Genomic DNA, 18,116 nt, shown 5'->3' on the forward strand with positions numbered 1-18,116 from the left:
GATTTCATTTAGACATTAGTTATAAAATTGTTGTTAAAGAATAAATTAATTCAATACTTCAAAATGCAATAATATCTTGAATAAAATCTGCATTGAAAAAGATATAACTTTTCCAAAAATGGGAGTCAACCCCATTACAATCATAATATAAAACCCACTCTGACCACCAAAAACAGCTGAAAAACTGCAACGAATACGTTAACTGAAGCGAAAGAAGCAGGAACCATTAAGGGGGAGCTGCAAAAGTTGACGCGCAATAAAGAGTTGCGTATGAAATGTGGTGGTGCTGAATTCAACGTTTTGAAGCCATTTTTTGCACATTTATTTTGTGTATTTGTATTGGTATTCCACGTGGCGCACATGTTTCACCAAACTCATTCTTGGTATGTTTAATGGAGCTTGTTTAGTTGTGTTTGCTGTTTTTGTTTCGTTACTTCCTATTCGTGAATTTACATTGCAAATCGTGTTTTAATTGTCGAGGGCGTTTTAAGGCTTCTCTTTTAGCTAGTGGACTTGTTCGAAAACAATCACACAAACTCCAAAAACTCGGCATCCTGAAGGTTCACCGGGCAGTGCTTGTGGTAGATGCACGCCCCGGACCGGTTCCGGGCGAACCCGACCAGACACTGGCACCGGTTGATGCGCTTCATGGCGCACAGCTGACCGTACGTGCCGCACGATTTCCCACAGGGCCGTCCAACGCGGCGGTACGTCTCATTGGCGGCGCATCGGGACGTTACCAGTGGAGCTAGAAGAAGAAGAAATCTTGGAGCAACCTTTTCCGACTGTTGATGAAAGTAAATTACCCCGAGTTGGGACGTCCGGCCGGAGATATTGGAAGCTCCAGCTGTAGTACAGCCAGTGCCGTTGGCCAAGGGACACGTGGAAACTAAACAAAATTAGGAGCACCCAACATGTGAACGATAGCATGGTCCTTTCTGTACTAGTTGTGTATTAGTCAGCGTGGCTCAAATTGAATTTGAGTTAGCAAATTATTTACTCATTAGTAAAATAACAGACGAAATTAACGGAAGTGTGCATTGCTGGCAATTTCTTAGTGAATTTCAATTCAAAAATATTATTTACCGGTACAGAAAGCTAAATTTCTGCGATTGCACTTTGCATTCAGTTTGAACTAATTTGAAATATTTCAAACTTTAACCACGAAATATTTCATCAAGTCGAAACGAATCATCTAAACATGGCCATCTATTGGAAATTGAAGGCACTTTTCGTCCGAAAATGACTTTATATGTATATGCCGTTCTACGCATAACTGTCCCATGTTCGAAAAAGTGCAACTGAGAAAAACGCGATTGAAATTTTTCGACCGATTTCTGTGTTTCTACGCATAATTGTCCCGTGGGTCCCTGCTCGTCCTATATGTCCCTAATTGTCCCAGTTAGCAGTGTATCAGTCTTAGTTGTTGTCCCCTTGTAATACAGCAGGTAAATAAGATACAATGCTTCCTAAAATTATTGATTCCGTGACAAAAATACTTCGTGAGACAATTATGCGTGGAATTGTAACAATAGGACAAAAAGACTTGGTGTTGTTTTTACGGTTTTTTCCGAACAAAGGACCAGATTTCATGGGGTTTTCTAAAAGTATACGTCAAACTAAACTTTAAAAAAGTTAAAAAGTCAGAATTGTCCAAAAATGACATGGGAAAATTATGCGTAGAACGGCAGAATTGCTGTTGAAAATCTCAGTTCAAGCATTTAACAGAATATTAGTTTTTAGTAATGCTTGTATTTTTGATAATTTTTGATTTTTTTTTCAATTTTTTTAATTTTTTTTTAAATTTTGTTAATTTTTGTATTTTTTTAATTCTTGTGATTTTTGTAATTTTTGTAGTTTTTGTAATTTTTGTAATTTTTGTAATTTTTGTAATTTTTGTAATTTTTGTAATTTTTGTAATTTTTGTAATTTTTGTAATTTTTGTAATTTTTGTAATTTTTGTAATTTTTGTAATTTTTGTAATTTTTGTAATTTTTGTAATTTTTGTAATTTTTGTAATTTTTGTAATTTTTGTAATTTTTGTAATTTTTGTAATTTTTGTAATTTTTGTAATTTTTGTAATTTTTGTAATTTTTGTAAGTTTTGTAATTTTTGTAATTTTTGTAATTTTTGTAATTTTTGTAATTTTTGTAATTTTTGTAATTTTTGTAATTTTTGTAATTTTTGTAATTTTTGTAATTTTTGTAATTTTTGTAATTTTTGTAATTTTTTTAATTTTTGTAATTGTTGTAATTTTTGTAATTTTTGTAATTTTTGTAATTTTTGTAATTTTTGTAATTTTTGTAATTTTTGTAATTTTTGTAATTTTTGTAATTTTTGTAATTTTTGTAATTTTTGTAATTTTTGTAATTTTTGTAATTTTTGTAATTTTTGTAATTTTTGTAATTTTTGTAATTTTTGTAATTTTGTAATTTTTGTAATTTTTGTAATTTTTGTAATTTTTGTAATTTTTGTAATTTTTGTAATTTTTGTAATTTTTGTAATTTTTGTAATTTTTGTAATTTTTGTAATTTTTGTAATTTTTGTAATTTTTGTAATTTTTGTAATTTTTGTAATTTTTGTAATTTTTGTAATTTTTGTAATTTTTGTAATTTTTGTAATTTTTGTAATTTTTGTAATTTTTGTAATTTTTGTAATTTTTGTAATTTTTGTAATTTTTGTAATTTTTGTAATTTTTGTAATTTTTGTAATTTTTGTAATTTTTGTAATTTTTGTAATTTTTGTAATTTTTGTAATTTTTGTAATTTTTGTAATTTTTGTAATTTTGTAATTTTTGTAATTTTTGTAATTTTTGTAATTTTTGTAATTTTTGTAATTTTTGTAATTTTTGTAATTTTTGTAATTTTTGTAATTTTTGTAATTTTTGTAATTTTTGTAATTTTTGTAATTTTTGTAATTTTTGTAATTTTTGTAATTTTTGTAATTTTTGTAATTTTTGTAATTTTTGTAATTTTTGTAATTTTTGTAATTTTTGTAATTTTTGTAATTTTTGTAATTTTTGTAATTTTTGTAATTTTTGTAATTTTTGTAATTTTTGTAACTTTTGTAATTTTTGTAATTTTTGTAATTTTTGTAATTTTTGTAATTTTTGTAATTTTTGTAATTTTTGTAATTTTTGTAATTTTTGTAATTTTTGTAATTTTTGTAATTTTTGTAATTTTTGTAATTTTTGTAATTTTTGTAATTTTTGTAATTTTTGTAATTTTTGTAATTTTTGTAATTTTTGTAATTTTTGTAATTTTTGTAATTTTTGTAATTTTTGTAATTTTTGTAATTTTTGTAATTTTTGTAATTTTTGTAATCAAAATTTCCATTAAGGTGAAGCCGTTGATCATTTTCGAAGAAAATTAATCTTCACTATAAATAATTGTGTATTAAATTCAATTTAACAAATTTCAGCAACAAAAGGAATCAGCATGTGCCGGTTGTTGCCTTCTTGAAGCCACACCCAAACGAAAAATATATCTCAAAATCTGCAACAGTGGATTTGCTGCAGAAAATGTTATATTTTATTACATATTTTGCAGCAAGCCCATAGATCATTTTTGCCCGCGTGTAAACACGTCAGCGATCTGCAGTTCTCACCAACACATAGAATGCTGGTGCGTCCCCGAGCAACACTCTAGAGAGAACATTATGTTCGCGCTCTGTCCTTCACCATTCATCAAGCATCCATGGCGCGGTGGTAGCGTGTCGGATCAGCAACCTAGAAGTTGATGGTTCAATTCTCGTTTCTGTTAAGATTTTTTTTTCTGCAATACAATCAATCTGCCGTCGGTAATGTCGATAATTGTCGGTAACGGGCAAAAATGTCATACCCCTATATCGCAAAAAATGCATGAGGACAGTTTTCATGCAGATTCTGATATACTTTCATGCCGCCATGTATCACAATCATGCGACCGCCGGTTGGGTGCACTGAAGGAATTTTTGATCTAAATCAATTGTGCTTCAAAATTTATATAATTTTGTGACACAGTCATTGACGTCCTAGATGGCAATCATTGATTAATGACGATTTCCATAACTTTACAAGGAATGGGATAATCGTTACCAAAAGGAATCAGCATGTGTAGGGCACTATTCTAAACAACTTGTTGAAGGAATTTTGTCAAAATATTGAAAGCGACGCAAAATTTATATCTTTGAAGGAAAAATCATAACAATGATGGAAGTCTTCACGTTAACATTCTTAAAACTATTTTTTTTTATTCTGGCTTGAAATAGATAATTTCTATGTTTTGAAAAGTTGAACTTTTCAGAACTCATTTTGACTGCGGCTTGAAAACATGTTGCTTAAACTTCTTTTATTTTAGTTGGTTTATTTTGTAGATTTTTTTCTGAAAAAATAAAAAAAGGCAAACAATGCGTTGTCTCTTGCATAATCTGACACATGATGTTCCAATAAATCTAGGTTATTGTTATCTTTTAACGCCTCATGGCACAAATTGAGAATCGAATCCGTCCAAATTGAATTACCCTTGACTGATGGTTTTATTTCACATTGTACAGTGCTCTGATTCAATTAACAGATGAAATGGGAGTAAATACGGTTTACCACATCAAAAGTTCATTGTTATAGCAGCAATTTATTTATTGTCACCCACACGGCTGCCCAAAAATATCTGGTTTTTGCCGCATTCGATGCAAAATCACTCTCACTCATTAACAGTGAAATCAAATTACTCTCTTGACTCGAAACAAAAACTGTAAAAACAATTGTGTCGAAATCGCTCGCTGTTGTTTATAGCAGTCTGCCGACAACGTTACTGTTTCAGGGATTCTTCAAAGGTCGCTTTCAACGATTTTTTAAAAATTTTGAGTCTATAAACATTTAATGTTCAAATTTCATACTTAATCTCTGGTACAAATAGAAACCATTCGCTTACCTTAACAGGACAACTTAGTTAAATCCGATAAAATCTCTCTTTGATACTGTTTAACACTGACCGACACGTACTTGTAATCCATCGATTTACACATGATTTGTAAAGTTAGTTAGTCTCTCTATTAGTAAATGCAATGCCTTTGTACTCCCTCCTCCCTCAAACGTGCCCCTCCTGGACGGCAGCACCACACTCGTCACCGTCGCCGGTGGTTCGCGTCCCGCGCCGGAATCCCAACAGTCATACCATCATGTCGCGGCTCTGCGTTTGCACCTGGCCGCCGTTGTAGCTCTCGCGGAACGGATGCTGCACCAGGTCCGGGATGAACCGGCTCAGCTGGCACTTGATGGCGAAAATCACGTCGTGGTTGGCAAAGCAAAACAAACATGACACGCACGCGCCCTGCAGACTTATCAGGACGGCCGAAACGACCTGGTAGTAGCGCTCCAGCTCGCAGCCCTTGTTCGGACGGAACGGCAGCAGGATGTGCTGCAAGCCAAACAGCGGAATCTGAAAGAAAAAAAAACGGTTGGAAATGGAGCAAATAAACAAATCATATTATACGGCCGGAGCACACGAAAAACTTGTTGATATTGCTGGGACGCCGGATATGGGACAGCAGAGCACGTTTTGCCAACATTTCTATGCTTTTCGATCTTGAGTTCCGATTTCTCGTATTTTTTTGTAGAAAAATCGTGTGTTTTTCAAGATTGTTTACGATAAAATTATCAAGTTCTATCGTTATGATAGTCTATCGTTATCCTGATGATTATATCTACAATAATCTTATCGACGATAACGGACGATTACTTATATCTAATTTATTTCCAAATTACGTTGAATTTTCAAAACATTCTTTTGTAAACATTTGTTTTTGTTTTGAAAATATGGTAAGGCCGTTGCACATATTTTTCAATTTTTTGTCGCCCAACCTTCAAAATTGCTTCGAAAAATCAAAGGGCAAGAAAAATATTTTTTCAAAAGACTTGAATATTTCAATTTAGCATAATTGAGTCGTTTCAACATATTTTGACCTTTTATGAAAATACAATGTACTGTACCGCAAAAACTGCGAGAATACTTCGCAGTGTCGCAAATGAGTGATAGAAAAGCTATCAATTGATTATCTCTGCACCAAAAACATCCGAGAGTATAGCGGCCGTCACTATAGCTTGTTAAACGCTGTTGCGGTAGGATGATCGTGGAAGCGGGAATGAGAGAGCAATTCTCTACGAAATCGGTCTTTTTTCTTCAATTTTAATTTTTGTATTTTTTAATCCGACTGAAACTTTTTTGGTGCCTTCGGTATGCCCAAAGAAGCCATTTTGCATCATTAGTTTGTCCATATAATTTTCCATACAAATTTGGCAGCTGTCAATACAAAAATGATGTATGAAAATTCAAAAATCTGTATCTTTTGAAGGAATTTTTTGATCGATTTGGTGTCTTCGGCAAAGTTGTAGGTATGGATACGGACTACACTGGAAAAAAATAATACACGGTAAAAAAAATTTGGTGATTTTTTTATTTAACTTTTTATCACTAAAACTTGATTTACAAAAAAAAACTATTTTTAATTTTTTTTTATTTTTTGATATGTTTTAGAGGACATAAAATGCCAACTTTTCAGAAATTTCCAGGTTGTGCAAAAAATCATTGACCGAGTTATGAATTTTTTAATCAATACTGATTTTTTCAAAAAATCGAAATTTTGGTCGTAAAAATTTTTCAACTTAATTTTTCGATGTAAAATCAAATTTGCAATAAAAAAGTACTTTAGTGAAATTTTGATAAAGTGCACCGTTTTCAAGTTATAGCCATATTTAAGTGACTTTTTTGAAAATAGTCGCAGTTTTTCATTTTTTTAAATTAGTGCACATGTTTGCCCAGTTTTGAAAAAAATATTTTTTAAAAGCTGAGAAAATTCTCTATATTTTGCTTATTCGGACTTTGTTGATACGACCTTAAGTTGCTGAGATATTGCAATGCAAAGGTTTAAAAACAGGAAAATTGATGTTTTCTAAGTTTCAGCCAAACAACCCATCATTTTTTATCGACAATATCTCAGCAATTAATGGTCCGATTTTCAATGTTAATATATGAAACAATTGTGAAATTTTCCGATCTTTTCGAAAAAAATAATTTCGGAATATTCAAATAAAGACTAACATTTTAAAAGGGCGTAATATTGAATTTTTGGCCTTTTTGAAATGTTAGTCTTGATTTGAAAATTCCGAAAATATTTTTTTCGAAAAGATCGGAAAATTTCACAAATGTTTCATATATTAACATTGAAAATCGGACCATTAGTTGCTAAGATATTGAAGATAGAAAATGGTGGGTTGTTTGGGTGAAACTTAGAAAACATAAATTTTCCTGTTTTTAAACCTTTGCATTGCAATATCTCAGCAACTAAAGGTCGTACCAACAAAGTCCGAATAAGCAAAATATAGAGAATTTTCTCAGCTTTTCAAAAATATTTTTTCCAAAACTGGGCAAACATGTGCATTAATTTAAAAAAATAAAAAACTGCGACTATTTTCAAAAAAGTCACTTAAATATGGCTATAACTTGAAAACGGTGCACTTTATCAAAATTTCACTAAAGTACTTTTTTATTGCAAATTTGATTTTACATCGAAAAATTAAGTTGAAAAATTTTTACGACCAAAATTTCGATTTTTTGAAAAAATCAGTATTGATTAAAAAATTCATAACTCGGTCAATGATTTTTTGCACAACCTGGAAATTTCTGAAAAGTTGGCATTTTATGTCCTCTAAAACATATCAAAAAATAAAAAAAATTAAAAATAGTGTTTTTTTGTAAATCAAGTTTTAGTGATAAAAAGTTAAATAAAAAAATCACCAAATTTTTTTTACCGTGTATTATTTTTTTCCAGAGTAGTCCGTAGAAAAGGAAAATGTCAATCGCGAGCGTGTAAACACGAAAACGTGTTCGGCTATGTTCGGTGCTGAGAGTTTCAATTCGGAGAGAAGAGCAGTTGTATTTGAGGCATGAATATTCAGGAGGGATAATTGTAGTTGCTGAGAGCTGATATTTTGATATTTTAACAACCCCGTTACCTGATATTATTTTGGAAACTTATGATTGTTAAACAACTGAACTTGCATTTTAAAACACTTCAAATGTTGAAACCTGAACAACTGATTTGCAAAACATTTGATAGAAACTTGCTGGCTCACTTCTTATTAAGCTATTAATCACTCGATTTCAGTTGAAAACGCTTTTAATGAGCTTTAATTGAATATCAAAGTGCTGATATGGCAACATTAGAAGCACGCTGGAATTAGATGCTGTTCCCCTACTCAAATTTTCATAATTGACAATATGGGTATCAAACGATTTGAAATTTTGCATGCATTTTCACTATTTTAGAGTTTTTTTACAAAGTTCTTAAAAATTCACAAAATACCTTATTTTTTTCAAGTACTCAAATTTTCATAAATTGCAATATGGGTATTAAACTATTTGATACTGCGTACGCATTTTTACAGTTGCAGAGTTTATTGAATTAATACATTAAAATAATACAGAGATTTTTTACATAATTAAATATGCAGAAATATAAAAAAAAACACAAATATCATTTTGTACTCAAATAACAATTTTTTTTTTTATTATAGAGACTTTACACCATTGTGCCATAGGCTAAAATAAAAACTGAAACATTCATAAAACTCTTCGAAAATTATATTTTGAAAATTTTAAACTTTATTTTTGAAAAAAAAATTAGAAAAAAATAATAAAATGTTCAAAGAATAAATTCATATTACCTTTAAAAAAAAACATTCAATTTCAATTATTTTGCAAATGTCTGAGTTCACACTACTCTACTGCCATCAAGAAAAAACGGTTATTATCAATTTTTGACTAAAAGGAGCATCTTCCAAAACATGAAATTTTACTAAAATATTGTTTAGTTTTTAATGCCGATGCAAAAAAAAAAAACGAACAGCTAATATTCCATTCCCCTTTGAAATTGTCGCGGCAAAGATTTGATGGCAAACACGAAACGTGTTTTTGGCATAATAGCCTGAAATTTATGATCTTGGCCAAGGACTTTTATGTAAAATTAGACGACCAATTTGATGGCGTATTCACAATTCCGAAAAAAAAGTATTTTTCATCGAAAAAAACACTCAAAAGTTTTAAAAATTCTCCCATTTTCCGTTACTTGACTGTAACATTTTTTGGAACATGTCATTTTAAGGGAAATTTAATGTACTATTCGAATCTATATTGACCCAGAAGGGTAATTTTTTCATTTAAAACAATTTTTTTCATTTAAAAATTTTGTTTTTTTTTCAACTTTGCAGGGTTATTTTTTAGAGTGTAACAATGTTCTACAAAGTTGTAAAGCAGACAATTACAAAAAAATGATTTATAAACATAACATAAGTATAAACATCACGAGTTATCGCGATTTTACAAAAAAACAATGTTTTGAAAAAGTTGGTCGTCGTCGATCATGGACGTTCATCGTTACCCGCGACAAACACGGACGACGAAACAAAGAGAAACGCAAAAAGTAACTTTTTTAAATCTATTTTTCGTAAAATCGCGATAACTCGTGATGTTTATACGCTAACCCCTTATGTTTCTATATCAAAATTTTTGTAATTGTCTGCTCTACAACTTTGTAGAACATTGTTACACTCTAATAAATAGCCCTGTTAGAAGTTAGAAAAAACATGAAAAAAATAAAATTTTTGTTCTAAATGAAAACATGACCCTTCTGGATCAATCTAGATTTGAAAAGTAAATTAAATTTCCCTTAAAATGACATGTTCCAGTAATTTTTACATTCAAGTAACGGAAAATGGGAGAATTTTTAAAACTTTTTTAGTGTTTTTTTTTCGATGAAAAATACATAAATGTCCCTTTGACACCAAATTTCTATCTCATCACCATTTTAGGCTGCAAATTATTGAAAAACACCTCTTTTTTCGCATGTTCAAAAATGAAAGGGGTCGTGCCGCCCCTCCGTCACGAGATATCAAAAAACGGACCTCGGATTCGTGATCAAGGACAAAAGTTACCCCTTAGGACAAAGTTTCACGCAAATCTAAGAGGGGTCGGGGCAACTTTTCCCGATTTCGTGTGAGTTGGTAGAGAATTACCCAATAAGAATGGTCAAATTCGATCAAAAAATGGCTGTCCTTTAGAAAAAAAACGTCATTTTTGTATATTTTATTCTAACCACCTTTGAAAACGCTTGAATAAAGCACGCAAAACAATGTTAATGGGTAAAGGACGAAGTGTTAAAAAAGGTCTATCCTGTCCGTCCGTTAATTTTGGCATTAGGACTAAATGGACAGACCGCTACATTACACTTTGTCTTTAGTACATTTTCATTGTTTTGCTAGTAACAATTCTGGAGTTTTTTTTTTTGAAAAGGTCCAATAAACCAAATGCTTTTTTTTGTTTTTTAATACCCCTGATTCAAGGCGGTTTTAAAAACACCCAAAAGCAAAAACTGGAAATTTGGTTTATTGAACCTTTTAAAAACAAAAACTCCAGAATTTGCTTTACGAAAAATATTGACAAATCTATCTCCGAAAACTAGATCCTATTTAATTTATATTTTCCCATAATTTCGTTGCCGGCCTACGGTAACAACAATTCGATGTGATAAAGTCTTGTTATTTTTTTACGTATTGTTTGATAACTATCCAATGGATGGGAACAAAGGATGGGCCAATGGAATACATTCATTTAAACAAAAATAAAATTACTAAATCCGTGCTGCAAAAATTTATGTTGATACAAAACAGCTCCTTCAAAAGAGGGAATTCCAGCCTCCACAATTGGCTAAAACTCATTACAAAACACCCCACATCAGCACACATTTCCCACAACATAATCTGCAACGAGAAGAGAGTGCGCTACAACAATGTTCCATCTATGCTTACCAGTATGAGCGTCGCCCGGGTTGCCTTCTTGAGCCCGAGCGGGGCCGGGTTGGGCGAGGTCGAGTTGAGTTTGGTCAGCAGCACCCGGACCACGTTGACCAGGAACACGAGCGAGGCGGCCAGCGACAGAAACACCGGCACCGTCAGCAGCCACATGGCGTGACTTTCGTCCATCCAGCAGCTGGTTATTAGTGCCGAGGAGGAGGAAAATTTGAATGAATGCTATGCTCATTATAGACGTTGGTGGAGGGTTGGGGGTAGGAGGAATCATCATTTTCGGTATGTTGAATTTTCCAACTGGAATGTGCTCATTGTTGGCCACACTTTGGGAGGATGGTTCTGGTGGGAGTGATTATCCAACGGTTATATTCGGATGCACTTAAAAGTTGGAGTTTTGGGAATTATTTTGAGCTGTGTAAAATAATAATAATAGTCTAGACAAGATTTTTCTTTACAAACATGATTTAAATCCAAACTAACAATTTGTAATACTGCTAAATAATGGTGTGTACTTTCTCAGCGGATGAAGAAATTATGGACTCATAAAAATCATCTCATGGTTCTTTGATCCCAACCAAAACCTCCTCTCCCCGAGTTGAGATTTATGTTTTACGATTGCTTTGAGAAAGCTTCCGGCCCCGAAAACAGATAAAAATCGGTCGTTAAACGAGGCTGGTGTTTTCCCAAGGTCATCTCTCAACAACGTTTGGATAAAAATTTCATCGGAATGTGGTTCTTTCTGAGTATACTTACTGCTCAGTATCGGCTGTATAGTTGTTCCGGAAGGTTGCGTAGAAGGAGATTAGGCCCATCGGGACGATCCAGCCGATTGTCATGAACCAGCGCATCGCAATTGCATCTTTAATGAAAACCTGTGAAAATGTGTTTCTATTAATATTATGTAATTCTGACAAAGAAACAGCAACTTTAAGAAAAATTATGGTACTTTTAGTAGATGTCACATTGCCATGTAATATTGCAAATTTAAAATTTGTTCAAATGTTCCATAAGCAATCGTCTTGTGAACTTGTTTTGATATTGATTTGGTATCTAATTAATTTGGTATCATTTCAAACGGTTTTTGAAACTTTTGATTTTATAAATATATTGAGTTCTTCATGGGAACTTTTTAAAAATCAAAATTTGGTTGAATCCACAAATGGATGATCAAAAATGAGGTGCTAGTAAAGTTTAAGGCGAATGAAAAAAAAATCACATTTTTATCATCCATTTGCAAGTTTATATTTAATTTTCGTACACCAAAATTTTAATTGTGTAATCATATTTTTTGATATTTGTTATATAAGAATGTGTTTTGGATGACCAAAAACGCAATTTTTAGTGACATAGCACAAACTGATCAAATCTTGTTTGCCCATCGTATATTTTTTGAAAAATAGTGTTTGTCAAAACACTTTTTTTATTATTTTTTTGTTCAAAATCATTTTTATTCAAATGCATTCGATAAGTATCTTTGAAAAACAAAAGAAAATATTAAAATTGAAATAAAGGAAATTTATTTTGTTGTACAACAAAAAAATTCACAAAAACTCCAAATATTTTTCAATTGTCTCAAACTTGTTAAATATTTTTGTTAGTATATCGGAATGAACTTTAAATTGTTTTCAACGAATTGCAATAAAAATTACTTTTTATAATTATGCAATATAAAAAAAAACAATTTCTACCTCCCTATTTTTACATAACTTTTGAAAGAGGAAGACAAAAACCTTTCAAAATATTTTTAACAGCCTAAAAAATGTTTTTAAAAAAAATTATTCGCTCTACAGCATTGCCTTGGCGTTCTCGATTGCGAGATTCCTACTCGAAACTAGGTGTCCGAAGGATTGATTGTTGAGGCAATTGCAAACCTCTTTTTACACCTTAGCTTCCATCCACCCCGGGATTCGAACTGACGACCTTCGGATTGTTAGTCCAACTGCCTACCAGCGACTCTACCGAGGCAGGACCCAGGGAGACGACTCCTACACCTGGACTGAGCTAACGACCTAACTCTTTAGGTTAGACCGGGACCAACATTTACTTCCCTGTCCGACGGAAGGCGTGATCAGACAAATCTCGTCTCAAAATTTGCCACCGGAACCTTCTGGGATCAAACCCAGGCCGACTGTGTGAGAGGCAACCACGCTTACCCCTACACCACGGTCCCGGCTAAAAAAAAAAAAAAAATGTTTTTAAATAATGTTTAAAACAAGACCAACTTTTCAAAAAGTATTGATCTGTTAAATTGAAAACAGCTCAAAAAGGTAGGCATGACTTAAAAAAAAACATTTTTTTATGTTTATTAACACTCTGAAAAAACTCATTTTTCCTGTTTTTTTTTCTATCGGAGGCAAACATTTGTCTTATATTTTTTCAATGTTTTAAATCAAATTTATAATAAATTTTCCGATTTTTTTTGTTCAAAATCATTTTTATTCAAATACATTTGAAAAGTATCTTTGAAAAACTAAAGAATATATTAAAATTGAAATAAAGAAAATTTATGTTGTTGTACAATTAAAATTCAAAAAAACTCAAAATATTTTTAAATTGTCTAAAACTTGTTTAATATCATTGTTAGTATTTGGTAATGAACTTTAAATTGTTTTCAACTGATTGCAATTAAAATAACAATACATAATAATAACAATATTTTGACGAAAAAAAAACAATTGCTACCCCCGATTCTTAGATCATTTTTGAAAGGGGAAAACAAATACTTTTAAAAATATTTGCTACAGCCAAACAAATGTTTATAAATAATGTTAAAAACAAGACCAACTTTTCAAAAAAGAATTGATCTGTTAAATTTAAAACAGCTTAAAAAGCAGGCATGATTTCAAAAAAATAAAAAAAAATTGATTGCAAAGAAAACTGAGACAAACATTTGTCTAATATTTATTCAATGTTTTAAATGAATCAGTTCAGAATCAATCAAAAAATCAGTTTTCAAGATTCTGATTAGGCCTATGAAATTGTAGTTTATGCAACAAGTATACAACAAGTTGCAAAAACACTAGCGTGGAAAAGATCAACTTTTCAGCACCCATTTCAGTGCTAAATTTAAATATATTTTAAATTTCTATTCAGTGTTTTTATATGTTTTAAACACCAGTTCAGTTGATTCGCAATCATTATTTTCAAAATAAAGGAAGATTTGATAAGAACAAAAATTTCAGTGAAATAAAACTTTTCTGCGATACTGTATCACTTGGCATCACTTGGTTTTACAAAATGTCTGTAAAAAAAATCTGTGTATGTCTGTGAATTTGTCAAAAACTCACATATATCAATTTACAGTCAATCAGAAATTGCGTTTTTAAGCATTTGAAGACTAAATAAATAGATAAGTTTCAGTTGATTTTTTTTTAAATATCAATTTATTGATGTTTTTTGAAAGTCTGTGCACCTCAAAAAATGTCTGACGCTAGCTCAAATGTCTGTGAAACACAGACAAATCTTTGCATCTAGCATCCTTGTACTTTGATTTTTGTTTAACTCAAAAGATTTTTTAATAAATGCAATAAATAATGCAAAAATGATTTTTAACACAGGGGAACACATTTTAAATTGAATTCAGCTGATTTCATTTAAATTTCCATTGATATTTTGAAGTTTGTTGAGGCGTTATCGTTGTATGAAGAGTCAGAAAATTACTCTGCGTTTTAAATTGTCTTATGAAATTGGATTTAAAAATAAATTCACATCTGCTTGTCTATGAATTTTCGCAAATGCAAATCTTCAACTCCCACAATTTCTTAATCAATTTAATGTGCAAAAAAAACACCAAGACAATACCAAAATAACCCACTTTCCTGTCACTTTTTGAAGGAAGCAACGCAAATGCGGGTTAATAGTATTTATCCTTTTCCGTTGTCCTTGCTTGACTTGTTGTCCTTATCATAGCTCAACAGGTGAGCTGTAATCTCTCGCCACATCCTCATTCAAAACCGCACACAGCCTTGCGGGAAAGCCCAGGGGAAAAACCACAACCACCAACCACAACTGTTTCTCCTTTCTCTTTTGTTTCTCTCTCTCAGACAACAGCATCAATTAAAAAAAAAATCTATTAAAAATAGTTTATCTTAATTTTCAAGAAAATTGAATTCTTGAAAATCTCATTTTAATATTTTTCAATTAAATTCCCTAAAATGCAGCACCATTTAGTTTAAAATGAGGAAATAACTCCGTTTTGTGTAGCATCCGTTCAACGCTATTTGCATCCGGCAACGTTCTAGCCCGGTATCCAAGCTCCCACCCAAAAAATGCTGTTTCGATGGCCTTTCTCAAATTGAATTAAATTGAGCGTAACGGACTCAACGCCAGAGCACGGTGTGCGTGGGTATTTTCCCGCCAATGTCGAATCTGAACTTGACCTACAATGTTGTGGACTCTGTTGAATTATCGCCGGTATGTGCTCTCTCGGTGGATGAGCCACTTTTTTTGTTTATTGTACGTAACTGTGAAAGTTTGAATTTTTAGAAAAATATGTTGTGACATTAGAGCATTTCTAGGAAGGATATCATTACAGGTGATAAACGATTTGCCATCAATCAATAGAGTAGAACGTCAATCCCAATAAACTAAATCGTGGCTCTTTTATCAGGAGCTCCGGTTTCAAATTACACGTCGCATCAAATTAAAACTGTAACGAGCTTAGACTGATTGATTTAACATTTCACATCAATCAGTGTGGAGTTACAAGTGTTAGTTGAAAACATGTGGGTGAAATTAATTAAAGGGAAATCTACTCTAATCGCTGTACTTACTATTACCAGCACCAGGTGCAAATGGAGCCCCTCGCAGAACATCCAGAAGTAGTTCACCAGCATCAGATAGTGCAGCAGAATGTGCAACGAAATGCACCAGTTCTGTAATGAAAAAGTTCGACCAGACAAGAAAGTAAAACTTAATACCTAATGCGTTCACCGTTGTATAAGTTATCGAAGGGCAGGCCAGAACATTATTAATCTTAGAGGGAAGGAAAACCTTAATTGCTATAAAAATAGCTCCTTGCTCTCGCACAAGTTGCCGTGTCGTCACGCAAATATTTTCCCGGAAACAGGGGAACACCAACCACCTCAATGAATGATCTTTAGCTTGGCCAGAGTCCCTTTTTGCGTATAGATTGTGTCAGGGTCATTATCGTAACGAACAGGCGCCGGGCGTTAATTATAGACACGAGGCCACTTGATTCGAACTTGGCTCCTGGTGTTCCTCTGGAAAGCAGTCTGGAAAGGGGTTTGAATTCAAGGACTATGCCACGCGAAAGTGGCCAAACGGAACCCTTAAGCGTTTTATAATTATTGAAAATAATGATTTTTTGCTAGTTTTTAGGGAAAGTCAATTATCCTTATGACAAAAAAATACTTTTAAATTAACGAAAAATAGCATCAAACATGAATAAATGACTTACGAAATATTTACGCTTCCGCAACATTTCAAGCATACTGTTGATGCAAATTTTAGCTTTGCACTTCCGGTGCAACTTGCATATTGTCATAAAATGCATATTGTCATTTCATTCATTTCATTCATTTCATTCATTTCATTCATTTCATTCATTTCATTCATTTCATTCATTTCATTCATTTCATTCATTTCATTCATTTCATTCATTTCATTCATTTCATTCATTTCATTCATTTCATTCATTTCATTCATTTCATTCATTTCATTCATTTCATTCATTTCATTCATTTCATTCATTTCATTCATTTCATTCATTTCATTCATTTCATTCATTTCATTCATTTCATTCATTTCATTCATTTCATTCATTTCATTCATTTCATTCATTTCATTCATTTCATTCATTTCATTCATTTCATTCATTTCATTCATTTCATTCATTTCATTCATTTCATTCATTTCATTCATTTCATTCATTTCATTCATTTCATTCATTTCATTCATTTCATTCATTTCATTCATTTCATTCATTTCATTCATTTCATTCATTTCATTCATTTCATTCATTTCATTCATTTCATTCATTTCATTCATTTCATTCATTTCATTCATTTCATTCATTTCATTCATTTCATTCATTTCATTCATTTCATTCATTTCATTCATTTCATTCATTTCATTCATTTCATTCATTTCATTCATTTCATTCATTTCATTCATTTCATTCATTTCATTCATTTCATTCATTTCATTCATTTCATTCATTTCATTCATTTCATTCATTTCATTCATTTCATTCATTTCATTCATTTCATTCATTTCATTCATTTCATTCATTTCATTCATTTCATTCATTTCATTCATTTCATTCATTTCATTCATTTCATTCATTTCATTCATTTCATTCATTTCATTCATTTCATTCATTTCATTCATTTCATTCATTTCATTCATTTCATTCATTTCATTCATTTCATTCATTTCATTCATTTCATTCATTTCATTCATTTCATTCATTTCATTCATTTCATTCATTTCATTCATTTCATTCATTTCATTCATTTCATTCATTTCATTCATTTCATTCATTTCATTCATTTCATTCATTTCATTCATTTCATTCATTTCATTCATTTCATTCATTTCATTCATTTCATTCATTTCATTCATTTCATTCATTTCATTCATTTCATTCATTTCATTCATTTCATTCATTTCATTCATTTCATTCATTTCATTCATTTCATTCATTTCATTCATTTCATTCATTTCATTCATTTCATTCATTTCATTCATTTCATTCATTTCATTCATTTCATTCATTTCATTCATTTCATTCATTTCATTCATTTCATTCATTTCATTCATTTCATTCATTTCATTCATTTCATTCATTTCATTCATTTCATTCATTTCATTCATTTCATTCATTTCATTCATTTCATTCATTTCATTCATTTCATTCATTTCATTCATTTCATTCATTTCATTCATTTCATTCATTTCATTCATTTCATTCATTTCATTCATTTCATTCATTTCATTCATTTCATTCATTTCATTCATTTCATTCATTTCATTCATTTCATTCATTTCATTCATTTCATTCATTTCATTCATTTCCTACCAAATTTTTATCACCATTTATATAAACTATTTATAGTGAATCGGGAAAAAATGCAAAATTTTCCCAAGCCTATAATTTGTAGGAATTCATGGATATTTGATTTAAATGTTGTCCAAGTTTTTGTCAAAATAAAAAAAATGTTTTCATTCTTTGGATATTTATTCAAACGACTTTTTTTTTCAAAAAAGCAATACAAATGCTTTCTGAAAAATTGCATTAGTTATGATATTAATT

At 31.1% G+C, this 18,116-nt stretch overlaps 2 protein-coding genes across 2 annotated transcripts in view; both read right to left on the bottom strand.

The window, feature by feature from the left end:
• Nucleotides 1–416: 416 nt before the first annotated feature.
• On the bottom strand, nucleotides 417–952 carry LOC120416147 (uncharacterized). Its single transcript, XM_039577824.2, has 2 exons — nucleotides 807–952; nucleotides 417–748 (listed from the first exon to the last, which is right to left on the bottom strand). Exons 1-2 carry the CDS (start codon nucleotides 928–930, stop codon nucleotides 528–530), a joined length of 345 nt encoding a protein of 114 aa, XP_039433758.1. The 5' UTR covers nucleotides 931–952; the 3' UTR covers nucleotides 417–527.
• A 3,900-nt stretch (nucleotides 953–4,852) lies between these two features.
• The window catches only part of LOC120416194 (calcitonin gene-related peptide type 1 receptor-like), a 60,047-nt gene continuing 46,783 nt past the window's right edge, over nucleotides 4,853–18,116 (bottom strand). The window contains exons 7-10 of the mRNA XM_039577878.1: nucleotides 15,613–15,714; nucleotides 11,594–11,712; nucleotides 10,841–11,021; nucleotides 4,853–5,417 (exon numbers count right to left, since the gene is read on the bottom strand). Coding sequence (XP_039433812.1) covers nucleotides 5,148–5,417; nucleotides 10,841–11,021; nucleotides 11,594–11,712; nucleotides 15,613–15,714 — 672 coding nt within the window. The 3' untranslated portion in view covers nucleotides 4,853–5,147. The remainder of the gene's footprint in view (nucleotides 5,418–10,840; nucleotides 11,022–11,593; nucleotides 11,713–15,612; nucleotides 15,715–18,116) is intronic.

Source organism: Culex pipiens, chromosome 3, assembly GCF_016801865.2.
Source record: "Culex pipiens pallens isolate TS chromosome 3, TS_CPP_V2, whole genome shotgun sequence".
In the NCBI taxonomy this organism is placed as follows: domain Eukaryota; kingdom Metazoa; phylum Arthropoda; class Insecta; order Diptera; family Culicidae; genus Culex; species Culex pipiens.